Consider the following 16,162-nt stretch of genomic DNA (forward strand, 5'->3'; position numbering starts at 1 on the left):
CAGATTGCACAGCCATCCGAATCAAAAAGAAGTAAAACCAGCACTGAGAAAGCGTCCCTCCTTCCCTGTTTTCACATACCGCCCCCCACCAGAGATTTGCTTGTTCTTGATAGAAGATGAATATAAACCTGATAGAAATGGAATGTGTGTTTTTGTGACTGGCTTCTTTTGCACAGTATTATGGCGTGAGACTCATCTATGTTACTGTTTCCTAGCAGTGGCTCCCCGATTTTCATTCATTGTGGTGTTTCATGGAATGAGTGATGTGATTTCATTTTCTTTCTGTATCAGTGTTAAAGGACTTCTGAGGTAATTTCAGGTCCTGGCTACACAGCTCGTGGACATGTCTTTTTCTGTCAGACTGGAATTGTGGGGTTATAGGACATGCCCATCACAGTTGACCCTTGAACAACTCAGACCTCTGTGTGGCCAAAACTCTGCAATGTTTGGCTCCCTCACAACTGAACTAAGAGCCTACTGCTAACAAAGAAGTCTCATTGATAACAGAAACACTAGATGAACACGTATCTTGTAAGTCATACATATTATATGCTGTATTCTCACAGTAAAGTCAACTACAGAAAAGAAAACGATACGAAAATCATAAGAGAAAATACATTTACAGTCCTGTGCTGCAGACATCCGCTTGTAAGTGGGCCGGTGCAGTTCAAATCTGTGTTGTTCAAGGTTAATTGAATTTAACTTTAGCAGATATGAGAGTTTCTAGGTGTGTCACATCTTTGCCAACACTTAGTATTGGATCTTTTTAATTTCAGCCATGCTGCTGTACGTAGTTGTATCTAATTGTTTTAATGTGGATTTTCCTGAGGACTGAGCCTGAGATCTTATCATGTTTATTGACCTTTTGGGTATCCTCCTATATGAAAAACATATTATTACTATTAATTATTATAATTATTATTTTGAGAGAGAGAGAGACGGAATATCCCAAGCAGGCTCCACACCCAGCACTGAGCCTGGCACAGGGCTCAATCTCACAACCACAAGATCACGACCCGAGCCAAAATCAAGAGTCAGCTGCTTAACCAAGCCACCCAGGTGCCCCTGAAAATCTTATTTAAATATTTTGTTTTAAAAAATGGGTGTGCTGGTCTTTCTGATGTACCACCTAGTTTACAGTCCCATTGTTCAGTCAAATACTATAGTAGGTGTTGCTGTGCAGGTATTCTATAGATGGTTTTAGGTCAATCAATTTGCTTTAAGTAAGGGGGATTACCTTGGATAATCTGTGTGCATCTGATTCAATCAGTTCAAAGGTCTTAAAAGCAGGACTGAGGCTTCCTTGAGAGAATACAAAGTTCAGCCTGTGGACCACAACTTTCAGTGCATCCCTGTGAGCTCTGGCTTGCCTGTCCTCTTGGCCTGCCCTAAAAATGTCAAACTTGCCAGCTCTCATACTCACGGAAGCCAGTCCCTTGCAGTAAAGGTGAATACATCTCACTGGACCTGCTTCTTTGGTTGAACCCTGACTGATACAGTTGGGTTGTCTTTTTCTTATCACCTATAAGAATTCTTCATATATTCTGGATATGAGCTCTTTCTTGGTACTAGGCACTGCCAACATCTCTCTGTGGTTTACCTTTCCATTATCTTACCGGTGCTTTTGGATGAAAAAAATTTGTAATTTTAATGTACAATTTGTCAATCTTCCCCTTAATGGTGTTTTTTACGTTCACATAAATCTTTGCCCACCCTAAAGTCATAAACATATTCCCTACATTATTTCCTGTTTCACTTTCCTTATTTATATCTATAGTCCACCTGGGATTGTGTGTATGGTGTGAGGTATGGGTCATTTTGCTAATTCCATACAGTAAAGGGTTCACTTGAAATGTTTAATATTTAGATAGTTTGGACAAACCACGTATTTAGCATTGTTAGTACTGGATTTTCTGAGTATGATTACATACAAAGAACACACAACAGTTTGAGTATTTGTATCTCTTTAAAAACAGGCCTGCCTAATAAAAAATTTTTTTAAAAAGGAGTACCTGGCTGACTCAGTCAATAGGGCATGTGACTTGATCTCCAGGTCAAGAAAAATTAAAAAGAAATATTAAAAGCAGGACTAAAAATGGGGTGCCTGGGTGGCTCAGTTGGTTAAGTGTCTGACTTCAGCTCAGGTCACGATCTCAAGGTTCGTGGGTTCGAGCTACGTGTCAGACTCTGTGCTGCCAGTTCACAGCCTGGAGCCTGTTTCAGATTCTGTGTCTCCCTCTCTCTCTGCCCCTCACCTTCTTGCACTCTGTCTCTCTCTCTCTCTCTCTCTCTCTCTGTCAAAAATAAATAAATATTAAAAAATTAAAAAAAAAAAAAAAAGCAGGACTAAAACTGTTAAAATTCATTATATTTTCCAGTGTTCCTGCTCAACTACCCCGAAGAACTACCTCTACGATTAAATGTTAGAAACATATTGACTTCTCCAGATGAACATACATTATATTCATTCATCTGAGAATGAGAACATCATTTTAATATGTTACTCTTCCATGCTTAAGTTGTTGGGAAATTATGTTTCCTTATATTTTTCCTGATCAGCTCAGGCTCTGAAAGATGATGTTTGCTTAATACCTACATTTATTATACAGTTTTAGTACAAAACTCCTGGGACTTGGAGCCACAGGTATTTGGAGTGAAATGCTAACTTTGGTATTTATTAGCTTTTGACCTTGGGCAATTCAATTTCCTTTGCAAAATGGGGTTTTAAAAAATACTTATTTATCAGGCTTGTTGTGAGGCTTAAATGAGACATGAAGTGTACACTTAGCACTGTAACTGGCACAGAGTAGGAACTCAAAAATGTAACCATTATAATTAATTTATCATTACTTTAGAATATCCAATCTATATAAAGCTTTCATCTTTTTTGGGGGGGAGAAGTAGGGTGAAAACTAAAGTCACATTGTATAATGACTAGATAAAAAGAGAATAAGATCTTTAGTGAGGAAAATAATTTAAAACTATGTAGGTTTTTGCCAAGAACCAGACTCTGAACTACACAGAACACACTGGGGGTCACCAGAGGGGAAGTGAAGGTGAGGGTTGGGGCAACAGGGGATGGGAATGAAGGAGGGCACTTGTCCTGATGAGAAGAAAATAAAATGAAAAAAAACAATTTAGATTTTTATAGATAACTACTGAAGATTTTTAGATTGGAGTCTTTGCATTTAGCTGATATGACTTGTGTCCATCAATTTAAGAAAAATTTGGGTGATGACCAAGCACCATGTAATGAATTACAAAAAAAGCCCTCTGTCCCTAAAATCTCACAGTCTAATTATAGAAGAGTTTGAATATTAAAATTTAAACTGACTCCCTCTTTACATCATCTTAGTATTTAGTCATACCTTTGGGAAAAGGAAAGAATTGCTTTTCTGACTTTTTCCCAAGTCTTATCTATTTCTCAATAGGCAACTGATCACTACTGGTAGGCAAATTTATGGGCTTCTAGTCCATTCCTCCAGAGGAAAATAGCTTCACCAGGAGTTAACCAGCTACTAAGGGTGATGGCATTTTATAGGGAACTGATTTTCAAAAATGTATAAAGGAATGCTATCATTCCCCCATATGTAACCCAGCATACATGACATCTAAAAGTAGAGCAGCCGCTCTTTTGGAAAGGGAGTGGGAAGGTCAAACGCCACCTATGATTAGCTTGTAACTATTCAATTTAACATTTTAAAGAAAAATGAAAGAAAGTATTATAACCACATTTATTTACCTATTTAGAATAATTAATTAAAAATATTTTTCACTGTGCTTATTTTGACAGAAATTTTGACTATAATACTGGGGTAATGTATGACAGAAAGATATGGGATAAAAATTGGACCCTGTTCTTTGTTTTCCCTCCTTTAAACTAACAAGAAAAGTCACAGAAAAAAACGGAGGCTGGGAAAAGTTTCTAATTTTAGTTGAGCAAAGGTTGGGTCATTCTCTTAAAAGCTTCAGCTAGATAGACAAGGATAGAATATTAAGGGAGATTAGTAATTTGTATTTACTTTTAAACATTTTTCTTAAAAATGTTTATTTTTGAGAGAGACAGCATGAGTAGGGGAGGGGCAGAGAGAGAGAGAGGGAGACACAGAATCTGAAGTAGGCTCCAGGCTCCGAGATGTCACCACAGAGCCCGCCATGGGGCTTGAACCCACAGACCGTGAGATTATGACCTGAGCTGAAGTCAGATGCTTAACTGACTGAACCACCCAGGTGCCTCATGAGATTAGTTATTTTTATAAGGCTAAGTTATTATTTAATATTATATCTACGGGGTGTACACAGCCATACCTCAATGAGAAAAATTTCACATGAATTTAAAAGCTGAACGCTTTATCTATAAAAATATCTAAGTTTTTTCTTACCAGCAGCCTTTTCATTTTGACCTAGGGTATTATTTCGTCTTTTCCACAAGGGAACAGATTCTTCTTTAGTAGTTCTAAGAGTCACAGTGTGATGACTTTCTTCATAAACAGGACATCTGTGAGTGCAGTCAAACACCCCACCTTGCTGGGCAACCGTTTGCATGCCATTTGAAAGATGTATTTTTGCTAAAGTTCGGCACTCAGGAGAACAGTATGGCAGAGAAGGCATCGTAGTGGCTAATTCAGAGCAAACATCTGAGGGCGGAAAACTACTTTCTTGATTCCATTCATTTAACCTGTGTTCTGTTGGAAGCACAGGTTGTGAATTAAAATAGTTTTGTGTCATGACGTTTTGAGAATTTTCAAGCGTTACTGATGGACACTGAGACACCTGTGTATCTTTACCACCCCTCATATGCGACGGAGACTTAGGGGGAGGATGAGGCACAGTCAGTCTACCCCGAGCTGGTAAAAATGCGTCGGCTTTGCTTGCGGACTGTGGCCGAACGACAGTGCCTTTTCTGCTGGTACACGCAGAGTGTGCCTGGGCTTGAGCACATCTTGTTCTCCTCACGACTTTTGCGCCACCTCTTCGTGGGTGAGCTTTCTGAGCTTTAGAATTACCACTAGGTGTAGGGGCTTGGCTTTCCTCTTTTTCTGAGGCTGGCCACGCTTGTTTAGCAACATCATAACCTGAAGGTATGAGACAGCTCCGAGGCGCACGGTCTGTCCCAGGTTCTCCTAAGGCAGCGGCCTTTTCAGAGATAGAGCCCTCCGTGGGCTTTGTTCCCTCAGCAGAATTCACAGGACAGGCAGGAGCGTTAATGATGTTGCTGGCAGCACCACTTTTAGTCTGAACGTGGAATGGTTGAGACCACTGTTGAGATAGTTCTGTTCTCTTCTTCAATGAATGAGTATCCGCAGCAGTTTTTTCTGTATCTCCGGTTTCATCAAACCACCTCAGTTTTTTAATAGTCTTTGGAATTTCTGTACCTTTTTCTTTTGTTAATTCAATACTATCTCTGATAGCTGCTGCTCTTTGATTTCCGAACTTAAAGCTTCGGTTTATAACTAGTGCCTTAAAACAATCGTGTTCGTATTTAGATTCTTTTTTTAAAATACTTTTAAGAAACCTTACACCGTTTCTCTCATGAATGTTGTATTTCATTTTCTTGTGCTGACCGACTAAGTCACAGTTAGAGATTACGTTAGACACTGATGTTGATGTTTCCGCTATTTTTTGTTTTCTATCTTTTGAATCAGAGTTGTGAGGTATATAGGCAACTTGAAAATCATCTGAAAATAAAGGCCAGTCTTCCTTATTACAATTAAAATATTTTATCTTCTCATCTGTTACATTTTTCAATTCTCCTAACTTATCAGAACACTGCACTGCGTCGATTTCTTTTATATGTAGGCTGCTGTTTGGTAGGGGCCTAGCTGATTGCGTATTAGGCAAAAACAAAGGTGTCGCTGTGGGTACAAACGAAGTAGGAACTGAAGTAGTTCTATTTTCCTGTATTAATTCGGAATTTTTCCCTTGGTCTGTAGATGCAGCCGTTTCCTGTGTTAGGGAGTCTGGAGTGGTGCGGTTAGAGAACCTGCTGAACTTAAATGCCGGGCTCTCAGTAACAGAGGGTCTCTCTCTTCTGAACACTCCAGAAGAGGATTGAGTTGTTCTCACAGCGCTGGTTTTGGAGACCTCTTTGTTTTTTCCATCTTGTACACATACGGGAGGACTATACACAAAGGTTACTGAATTATTAGCAGTATTTGCGGCTCTTTCCACAGGTGGATTTTGTTCTGTACCGTTAAAACGTTCACGAGAAGATAGAACATTAGGTTTACTTAAAATATCTGAGAAAGGAGTGACAGTCCGAGTATCTGGATCATGTACATTTATGAGCCAATTATTTATATGTTGAGTTTTAGAGAGTGACAGTTTATCTTCATCAAAGCAGCTTAGATCTGTTGATTGTAGATTTACTGATTTGAGAGAAACAGAATTTTGCTGGTTTGATGTGGAAAGCTCCGTGTTAATTGTTAAATATATTTCTTCATGTTCCCCAGCCTCGAGACTGTCTATACTTGAGAGGGTTTCAGAGTTTGTTATTTGATTAACTTCATCACAAAATTTCTGAAAGAAAAAAAAACCCATTGTTCCATAGCTTAGAACTTTTCAAATGCCAAAATTAATGATTCAACACCCCACTGTTACTTAGACCTATTGTCCTTGGCATATAAAATAATGACTACAGACACTGTAAGTATATAAATAGTCTATATCCCTGGAGTAGTCCTCAGAGTGAAAAAGAGGGAGCCAACAAAGACTTACGATAAAGTGTGTTTGCTTTAATTTCTACGCCTGAACTAACTACCTAATTATTCTAGTCACAGTTCTAGCTTAGAAAATAATTTTGCTATTGCTATTCCATTTGGAGTAGTGCGTTTCTTGAAAGTTTCATAACAGCAACTGAAAATTCTGAAAAATAGTTATTTACAAATGGTATTTTTTCCCCTGAAACCTTCACTGGATTTGCATGAGATCCCTAAAGTTCTGTGACCCTAACGTGAGCTTCCTGTAGGTAGGGCTACATCTTTGTACAACAGTTAATCCTGTGGCCTATACAGTCGAGTTCTCCACTCCGGCTGCATAGTGCAATCACATAAGGAGCTTCGTAGAAATAACTAGGCCTGGGTCCTGCTGCTTTAAGACTGGTATGGGGCTCATGTATTGGTATTTTTGTTTTAAAGTTCCCCAGGTAATTCTAATGTGGATGTAGACTTGAGAATTCTGGATTTTAATGACTCCTTTTCTGAGACTTAAAACAGTAATAATTTCTATGAATTTCATAGACATTCTCATCACTATTTCAATGAAATTTAATGGAACTTATCAGTCTTTAATAAAATTTCATGATTACTTCAAAGTATGGTATATGTTTAAAGATATTTCTAATTTCTCACATATACCTAGAATGTACTGATCTGTATCACATATCAATAAATATATTCAAGAGGATTTTAGATTATAAATCCTAGTCAAAAAGTTAAATGGACTCAAAAGGAAATTATTGTCCTCAAAGATTTTTCATGAATTTTAGAAAATTTAAATATTCTGATCCTAAACAAAAATATACTATTTTTCTAGCCCATTAAATAAATGAAGAAACCCAGGAAACTGAATACAGAATAAAAATATTTTAGTTTGTATAGTTGATGCTTATTGATATATTATCATGAAGTAAGTTTTGAAAAAGATTCATGAGAGTTTGATATTCCTAGCGTTTACCACCTACTTCTCACATCCTTCAGGACTATGGGGTCTTTTTAAAGCGATGGTCGGTCACTAGCCTAATCGGGAGAACAAAACAGAGCTTAGGTCCTTCACTGCCTGTTTCTGCCGATGAGCTGTTTTAATAGATAATGATAAGGAAACCCAGGAGGGCTTCCTTTGAGTTTACATGTAATAAGATGTAGAAATCTGGGTTTGAGGGTCTTTCTAGATGTATGCGTGATATTCATGGCTCTAAGATTTCTGTTGTCATAGGTCTCTGATGGCCTCATATCCCAAAGCACCTGGAAAGAAGTTTAGTGATTTCTGATTTCACTAAACTACTTTTTTCCCCCAGATTTTTTCTCATACCTAAGAAATGAAACCTATGATCAGCTTCAACTTCTGCTTGTAAGTTACTGATGTAACTGTACTAATTTATTGTTGTCTTTCAGTATTTTTGTGTTTTAGTTTTAAAATCAACCTTATTGAGGTAAACTTATCTACTAAATGCATTTTAAATGTATATAGTTTGATGGATTTTGACGAACTATTCACCCAGACCCACCATATCTAACAGTGAAAGTCCGTACCTGTCCACCACTAACCACCATTAATCTGCTGTCACTACAGAACTGAGTTCTCATCTGGTATCATTTTCCTTCTGCCTGAAAAACTTCCAGTGGCATTTCTTCTAGCTCAGATGCTGGTGTAGCACAGTGGTGTTCAGCTTGTTTAAGATGCCTATTTTGCCTTTGTTCTAGAAGGATATTGTTAGCTGGATATGGGATTCTAGGTTGGAAGTTTTCTGTTCTTTCTCAGAACTTTAAAAATGCTTTGCTGCCTTCTGTCCTACAGTTAATGTGGTCTGTCTTGTCTTTGCTCACCCACATGTGTAGGTGGATCTTTTTCTCTCTCTAGGTAAATTTTTCAAAATAATTTTTTAAATGGGTACAGTTGACACACACAATGTTACATTAGTTTCAGGTGTACAACACAGTCCACAAATCTGTATGTGATGCCGTGCTCACCACCAGTGTGGCCGCCCCAGTCCCCACACAAAGCTATCACACCACTGACTACATTCCCTGTGTTGTGTAGCTGCACTGAATGTTGATGCGCCTTTGCAGGGTGTGTGTGAGTGTGTACACGTGTGCATACTTCTCCTTTGGGGAGCTTGCTGAGCTATTTGGATCTGAGGATTTACAGTTTTGCCAACTTTGAGACATTTTCAGCCATTATTTCTTTTAATACTCTGGGATTTTAATTAAATGTATGTTAGACTGCTTGATGTCATCTCAAGATTCTGTTCATTTTTTTCCCGTCTTTTTTCTTACAATGCTTCGATATGGATCATTTCTACTGCCATGTATTCAAGGCCACTGATTTTTTTTTTTTTTGTCTGTAATGCTTGCACTGTTAAGTCCACCCAGTGAAATTTTCATTTCAAATATTTTTCAGATCTAGAAGGTCTATTTGGTTCTTTAAAAAATATCTTTTTCCAACAGAATCATTTTTACTTTAATTCCCTAAAAATATTTACAAAAACGGTTTTAAATTCCCTGCCTGTTAATCTTTCATCTCTGCCCTCTGTGTAACTGATTATACTGACTAATTTCTCTCCTGGTTATGGGCCCTATTTTTTTTTTTTTTTTTTTTTTTTTTTACGTGTCTGGTAAGTTTTGATGGAATATTGGACATCATGGACCTTATGTTGTCTGACTAGATTTTAGTCTTTAAGAGACAGAGAGTGGGTTAGCTGTGGATTTTTTTGAGGCTCGTCCAGAGAATATGTCCAGATAAAAAGCCTAAGTGAGTATAGGGCTCCTCTCATTTGTTCACCTGTTTTTGAGATCACAGCTGATAGTGCCTGTTGGTTAATGTCTAGACACAGCTGTTTCAGATACTTTATTCAGAATTATGGTTGTTTACAGCAGGAAGGCATTTCATCATAGCCAGAAGTCTCCTGCTTTGCTGTTTTTCAGCTTTGTCACAATTGGTTAGTTATTGGATAAATCAGGCCAAGGTTATGAATTTAATCTTGATACCAGCCTATTGAGAATCTCATAAAGGTGTGTAGTTACTCATGAAAAATAAAGTGCGCAAACATTTCAAGAAAATGAGCTGAAACTCATACTCATTTGTGGGGAAAGAAAACAAAGTGAATGCCTGATCAGAGAGCTAGAACAGAAATGCCATTTCTAGCTAATTGTGACATATTTTCATTAAGAACCTAATGTCCACATGTATTATAAATTTTAAGGATGCTTTTTATAATCCAGTGTCTAACAATGATACTTATGTTACATTTTACTTAAAATAGCTTTCATTTTTGATCAGAAAATAACATTCATAAAGCATATTTTTCCAAATATGAGAGATGGCAAAAGAATAGAGAAAGCAGAGTGAAAAGTGAGCAAAAGGTAGAAAAATCTAAAAAATTATTTCTGTAGTATCTGTGATGAATTTGTGTTGATTCATCCACGTGCTATCCTCGGTGAATGGCATACTTTTCTTTAGTGTAGAATATGCAGAGATGGGACAGAATTATTACTAGATATTAAAATATTAACATTTATAGTTTCATACTTGCAAACTGCTTAGATGCTGATCTTCTAGGAGTTTCTGAGTTTCTTCCAGTGTAAGCTGGAACGCATCTTTGTTAGTAGCCAAGTTTGCCCTGTTGTTTTCCTTCATTTCTTTATCACAATTGATTTTGGATAAGAGATGTTTCTGATGCTTGTGACCATTTTTTGACAATGATGAAGGCAAGGCATTATCTATAGCTCTGTGAACCATACACAAAAAATATTTAGTACATTTAAATAAAGTTAGTTTCTCTCTCTATATAAATGACACATTTATGTTTGGTGTGTGTGTGTGTGTGTGTGTGTGTTCAGATAATCACATGTAAGGATGGAAGGGGAATTTAAGGCAGTCAACAGAATAAAATGGGTATGGGATTATAGTGCCAATAAAGTACTCCACCTTGACGTGGGAATACCCCATTATTCACGGCTTTGATTATTAAATGCTATTCCTCTATTGTTTGGGACAGAGGTAGAAGGAATTCCTATAGATATGTAGAGTCAGTCCTTAGTTCTTTAAGAGCATTCCTATCTGGATAAGAATATGATGTATTACCCTTAGTTCTGAGTCGATGTGATAGCTGGTAGGTATTCCTATAACCCAAATAAAGTTGGTTGAGGATTCGAGCAGACAGAAAATATGAAAATTGCCTGTCAGGGGAGGCAGGAATTTCCATCCTACTTTACTAGGCTTGGGAGCCTGGGTCTTACTTAAGGGAGGACAGTATACACATTTGTTTACAAATGTAAACATGGTTTTCACGCCACAGAAAGGGTATCTTTAGTACAGGGTCTACTTCTAGTGTGCGAGTGCACCCACAAATTATTAGTGGGTGACATCACCTTCTATGAAAATTCTGCATCTTCTGGAAACTTACAGCATGTTCGATTTCAGCATATGCACACAGTGAAAAGCAAAGAACAAAGGAGCAGTGTTTCAGGGGGATGGGGAGGAAGTATATCAAAGAGCTGACTGCTGCTGCATTATAGCCAGTGGAATGGACCCCAAGGGCTTTATTCCCAATTCACTTGCATTATTCCCCATTGAGGATAAAAATGTTTGGAGGACACACGGCCACATGTACCATATACCTATCTCCAATACGCATATATGTCTTTATTTGGACAAATGGAATAGTCAGGGCCTAGATTCCTGACTACCCTCTTGTGACCACAGGGAGGGTATTTAATGCAAGCCCCTGAGCACTGGGAGTATGTTTCTCTCTCTTCCTTGTAGGCTTCCTACTCTTACAGATTCCTTCCCCTTCAGTCACCCTTCCCAAACAGAATGTTGCTAAATCTACAAAATATCTGATAAGCTCAATTTATTTACCTTTAAAGTTGACGTCTCTCAACTTTTTCTTCTCTATTTCTTTCTTCTCTATTCCACTTGCTTCTCTTCTCTTCTCTACTTTCTTCCCCCAGGGATGAGGGTTGAGGGGATGAACAGGAATAAAAGGAGATGGGGAGGCAGGAAGAGAGGGAGAGTAAAGCACGGGGGGAAAGGAGGAAGAAACAGGACAGGCTGGAAAGGGAAAATTTAAACATGTTGGAGGCAAATATGGTGAGGGAGCTGAATGCAGAGGTGAAGAAAAAAGAGGGGTGGATGCAGGGGGTAAGGATGGAGAAGTGGGAGAGGAGAGGAAGGGAGAGGACAGAATGGATGGAGAGGATGTGGAAGTGGAAGGTGATGGAGACAAAGAGGAGCAGGGAGAGTGACAGGGAGGCAGATGGCAGGGGACTGAGGCCAGAGGATGGTCTACAAAGGCCTGGGACAGATCTGACAATGTTGTGGTTTGTGGAACAGACCGCTGGGCTGACCGGAAAGGATCTAAGATAGTGGGATGTGCAGGCACCAGACTGGTATCAGGGAGAGTGGGGGCTGGCTGATGAGGGAGGTGACTGGGTAAACAGGAAGGCTTCAAAGCAGGGAGAGCTTCCATGGGGACTGGGGATACAACCAGTCGAGCTGGAAGGGAACGACGAACAAGGGCAGGCATTAGAGTGGCTGGAGTACAATGCTGTGGGGGGCAATGTCTGGGTCTGAAAGTTTTGTAGAATAACTGGCCCTGTGAGTCAGGATCAGGGATGACCACAGAACTTCGGGGTGGGTGGGGCACACGGTCAGGTTGGCCAGAAGGCATTGGGGCTGGTAGACGGGGGAAGCTGCTAGAAAAGCTGGTGGTTACTGGGGCTGGGGGGTGAGGAAGATACGTGACCGGGGAGGACGGTATTGGGGCTGGTAAAAAGGTCTTTGGAGGAACAGAGGGGACAGCCAGGCGGACAGGCAGGGCTTGGGGCTGGTGGGGGGTAGAAACAGTGGGACAGCTAGGGAGGATCTGGGAACGGTGGGATAGCAGTGGGGCCCGCACAGGAGACAGCTGAACAGGTAAGCAGGGATAAGGTGTGGGAACAGCTGGACAGGCAGGAATGGATCTGCACAGGTGGAAAAGCATTTGGACAGGCAGGTAGAGAGACAGCCTCATTAAGATGTTTTTTGTTGTTGACGTTCATTAGGCTGTGTCTAGGCTCTTGATTCGTATCATATTTTGGTCCTGAGGGTCCATGCATGACACTCTTCTCATCACCCAGCGCCCTCGCACATGTGGGGAGAGCTGTGTGTAGTTTATTCACGACCCCTTTTCTCTTTCCTCGAAAGAGTACTTTCACCTCTTGGAGGCCTGACAGTCAACTGGATAATGAACATGGGCTAGAAAAATCTGATTTACATTACTGGTATGGAAGGAAAACAGAGGTCCAGTGGACCACGGCTGGGCTGTGGCCAGATTTCTCAGGGTTGCATGTGGCTCAGGATCACCTGTCTCACCACAAATACATGGATATTGGAGATAGATATCTAATATCATCATTTTAAAGTATAAAACTTTAATTTGGGGGAAATACAGCTTCTTTTACCTTATATCTACCAGAAGGGTGAAGTAAGTTATCCTTGTGATAAAGATTTGCTCATGATGGAAGGCTGATTACTTGTATTTTTAATGTTAGTTCCTTATTAATATTCTTATATCTCATTACTTCCTGAGCAACTTCTATTTTCATACGGATATATTTCTCTGATTGTTCTTGATGCTTCAGCATTGAATGCCCTCCAGTTTTTCATACAATTTTTTTCCTTTAGATTATCACATTACCAACATCCTACTGTTATTATCTGCCACTAATATTTTCCACATTAGAACAATTGTGTTTGAGTACCAATAGAATCAGTTTCCTTGGATGCTCCCTACTTCTTGGCATTACTTTATTCCTTAACACATTTTAGGTTTATATTCCACATGCAATGTATTTTTGATGTGACAATATTTGTAGCTTAACCATATTTTCAATGAATAGTACAAATAAGTATTTCTACTAATACCTGATCCTCAATATTCTGATATTTCATATTTGTATAGCACTTTATAATTTACAAAACATTTTCATACATTTTAATACCGTTATCTATGGAGAAAAATTCACCTTTTTAATAAGTAAGCCATAGTACTCTCTCTGTAAATTTGTTATATACAAATTATAAAATTTCTCTGTATACATTTGTTGTTTTCTAAATACCTAACATTTATGTGTGTGTGTGTGAGTGCATATATATATATATATATATATGTATGTATGTATATATACATACATGAGTATAGATGTCATGAAGTCATGGTCAAAAGAATATATTACAATAGCATATGAAAATGATATACTCTAATTTAGAATGGAGAGCACGTCTCATAAAACAAAGATGATGTGTGCTATTTAATGGTCCTAGTCCAGATTGGGTGTAGTGCTAGCTACGTTTGCTACAGGGAAATCAAAGTTATTCTGATACTTCATCTCTTCTAAGACTCTAAAGAACTGTACACTGTTGAGCAAAAAAGGTCTAGCCTTTCATTTCTAGTACTAAAGAGCCTTTTTTATTGAAAATATCTGATATCACAAAGGATAACAACTGATACGTGGAAAGAGAAAGCTGTGAGTAAGGAAAACCTGTATACAAAAATGCGTATTACTTTTATACTAAACGATTGGGATTTTTTATTACTCTAAACTCCTCCCGGACCCTAAAAGCTCCTGTAAATGTCTGTCATCTTCCCCTTCCTGCCGAGTACTCTGAAAGTCTATTGCTGTCCCTGCCTCGACTCCCACTGGTCCCTCAGCCGCTGCCAGCTGGCCTCCACCTCCGCTGCTCGGGGCCCAGCTCTCGCTCGTGATTGACGAACTGACCGAAAAGCTGCAAACACGGACACTTCCCGACTGGAATCCCCTGGTCTTCATGCCATTGCTCTCCTGGTTATTTCCCTACGTCCCCGGGTGTTCCTTCTCACGTTCCCTCTTGAGCTCCTCTCTTTGCTTGTCCTTTATACACTGGATTATTTTACAGTAAACATTAAAGAATTTATTTCAACTTCATTTACTTATATTTCTTGGAATGGGAATATGTATATTATTCACCAATAAATGCTTACTGCTTTAAATTTACAATTACCTTATTTGCAGAAACTTAAAAATTATTCCAATTAAATGAAAAAAAAGTACAAAAAAATTTCTTTTGTTCTTACAATTCAAAATATATTTTAGAATAGCATTTTTACAGCAGCCAAAACTTGTAACCAAAACTTGTCAGCGGCTGTTTCCTAAGCTTAAAGCATTCTGACTTCATATCTTGATTATCAACAGCGGGGGAAGAAAGACCAGAGCTTTTACACTGCACCTAGCACAGTCTCCCTTCTGGGCACTCACAGCTTGATCCTGGATTATTATTTCACTGTTCAAACACAGCCAATTGCTCAAACTTTCAAGAAAGTTTAGGCGCACCTGGGTGGCTCAGTCCATTAAGCGTCCCACTCTTGAGTTCAGCTCAGGTCATATTCTCATGGCTCGCAAGATTGAGCCACAAGGTGGGCTCTGTGCTGACTGTGGAGCCTGCTTACGATTCTCTCTGTCCCTCCCCTGCTCACTCTCACTCTCTTTTTCTACCCAGAAAAAAATTTTTTTTAAATAAATAAAGTTTAAAAGGACTTTTGGTACATATTACTGGTAATGCTTGCTAAGATTTAAGAACCCCCAAAATGGGAATCAGAAAATGACCCACCATTTAAAAAAATACCCTAAGGGACTGACTACTACACAGCGCAATCTGGTGTTCAATATCAATAGTGTTTTTGAATTAGATAGTATTTTTCACAAACCACCTCATTAAGTATCTGGTAAACACTTTGCCATTACAGTAAGTGTTGGGAGAATAAGTTCCAAAGAGAATTAATCTGATTTGCTTAACCTAACACTGCAAGACAAAATCTCCAGCATAACCAAGACTAGGAATGTATGCTGTGGGTCTGCACGCCCTTAGGGATGCTCATCTAGACTGGTACTTTGCTTCTAAAATCCAGAGAATGGCTAAACACTGAAATGGACTCTTGCTTTAAAAGCGATCTGTTGGGGTGCCAGGGAGGCTCAGTCGGTTAAGGGTCCGACTTTGGCTCAGGTCATGATCTCGCAGTCCGTGAGTTTGAGCCCCGCGTCGGGCTCTGTGCTGAAAGCTTGGAGCTAGAACTTGCTTCAGACTCTGTGTCTACCTCTCTCTCTGCCCCTCCCCCGCTCATGCTCTCTCTCAAAATAATAAACATAAAAAAAATGATTTGTTAAATGTGTTTGTAAACTAATTTTAATTTATAAAGTTTTGATGTAAAAGCTAATGTATTGAAATCCAGTAAAGTTCGGGGCGCCTGGGTGGCGCAGTCGGTTGAGCGTCCGACTTCAGCCAGGTCACGATCTCGCGGTCCGTGAGTTCGAGCCCCGCGTCAGGCTCTGGGCTGACGGCTCGGAGCCTGGAGCCTGTTTCCGATTCTGTGTCTCCCTCTCTCTCTGCCCCTCCCCCGTTCATGCTCTGCCTCTCTCTGTCCCAAAAA

At 39.3% G+C, this 16,162-nt stretch overlaps 1 protein-coding gene across 5 annotated transcripts in view; it reads right to left on the minus strand.

Annotated features, from left to right (window-relative positions):
* Positions 1 to 16,162, minus strand: part of CEP126 (centrosomal protein 126) — a 103,992-nt gene that overhangs the window by 39,856 nt on the left and 47,974 nt on the right. For 2 of the 5 annotated variants that reach the window (XM_049614369.1, XM_049614378.1), the window contains exons 5-6: positions 10,246 to 10,444; positions 4,383 to 6,519 (exon numbers count right to left, since the gene is read on the minus strand). In XM_049614369.1, coding sequence (XP_049470326.1) covers positions 4,383 to 6,519; positions 10,246 to 10,444 — 2,336 coding nt within the window. Of the gene's footprint in view, positions 1 to 4,382; positions 6,520 to 10,245; positions 10,445 to 11,577; positions 12,681 to 16,162 lie in introns of all 5 variants that reach the window. The other 3 variants (XM_049614385.1, XM_049614394.1, XM_049614404.1) reach the window with 3 other exon arrangements.

The sequence above is a fragment of the Panthera uncia genome, chromosome D1 (genome assembly GCF_023721935.1).
Source record: "Panthera uncia isolate 11264 chromosome D1, Puncia_PCG_1.0, whole genome shotgun sequence".
Lineage (NCBI taxonomy): Eukaryota > Metazoa > Chordata > Mammalia > Carnivora > Felidae > Panthera > Panthera uncia.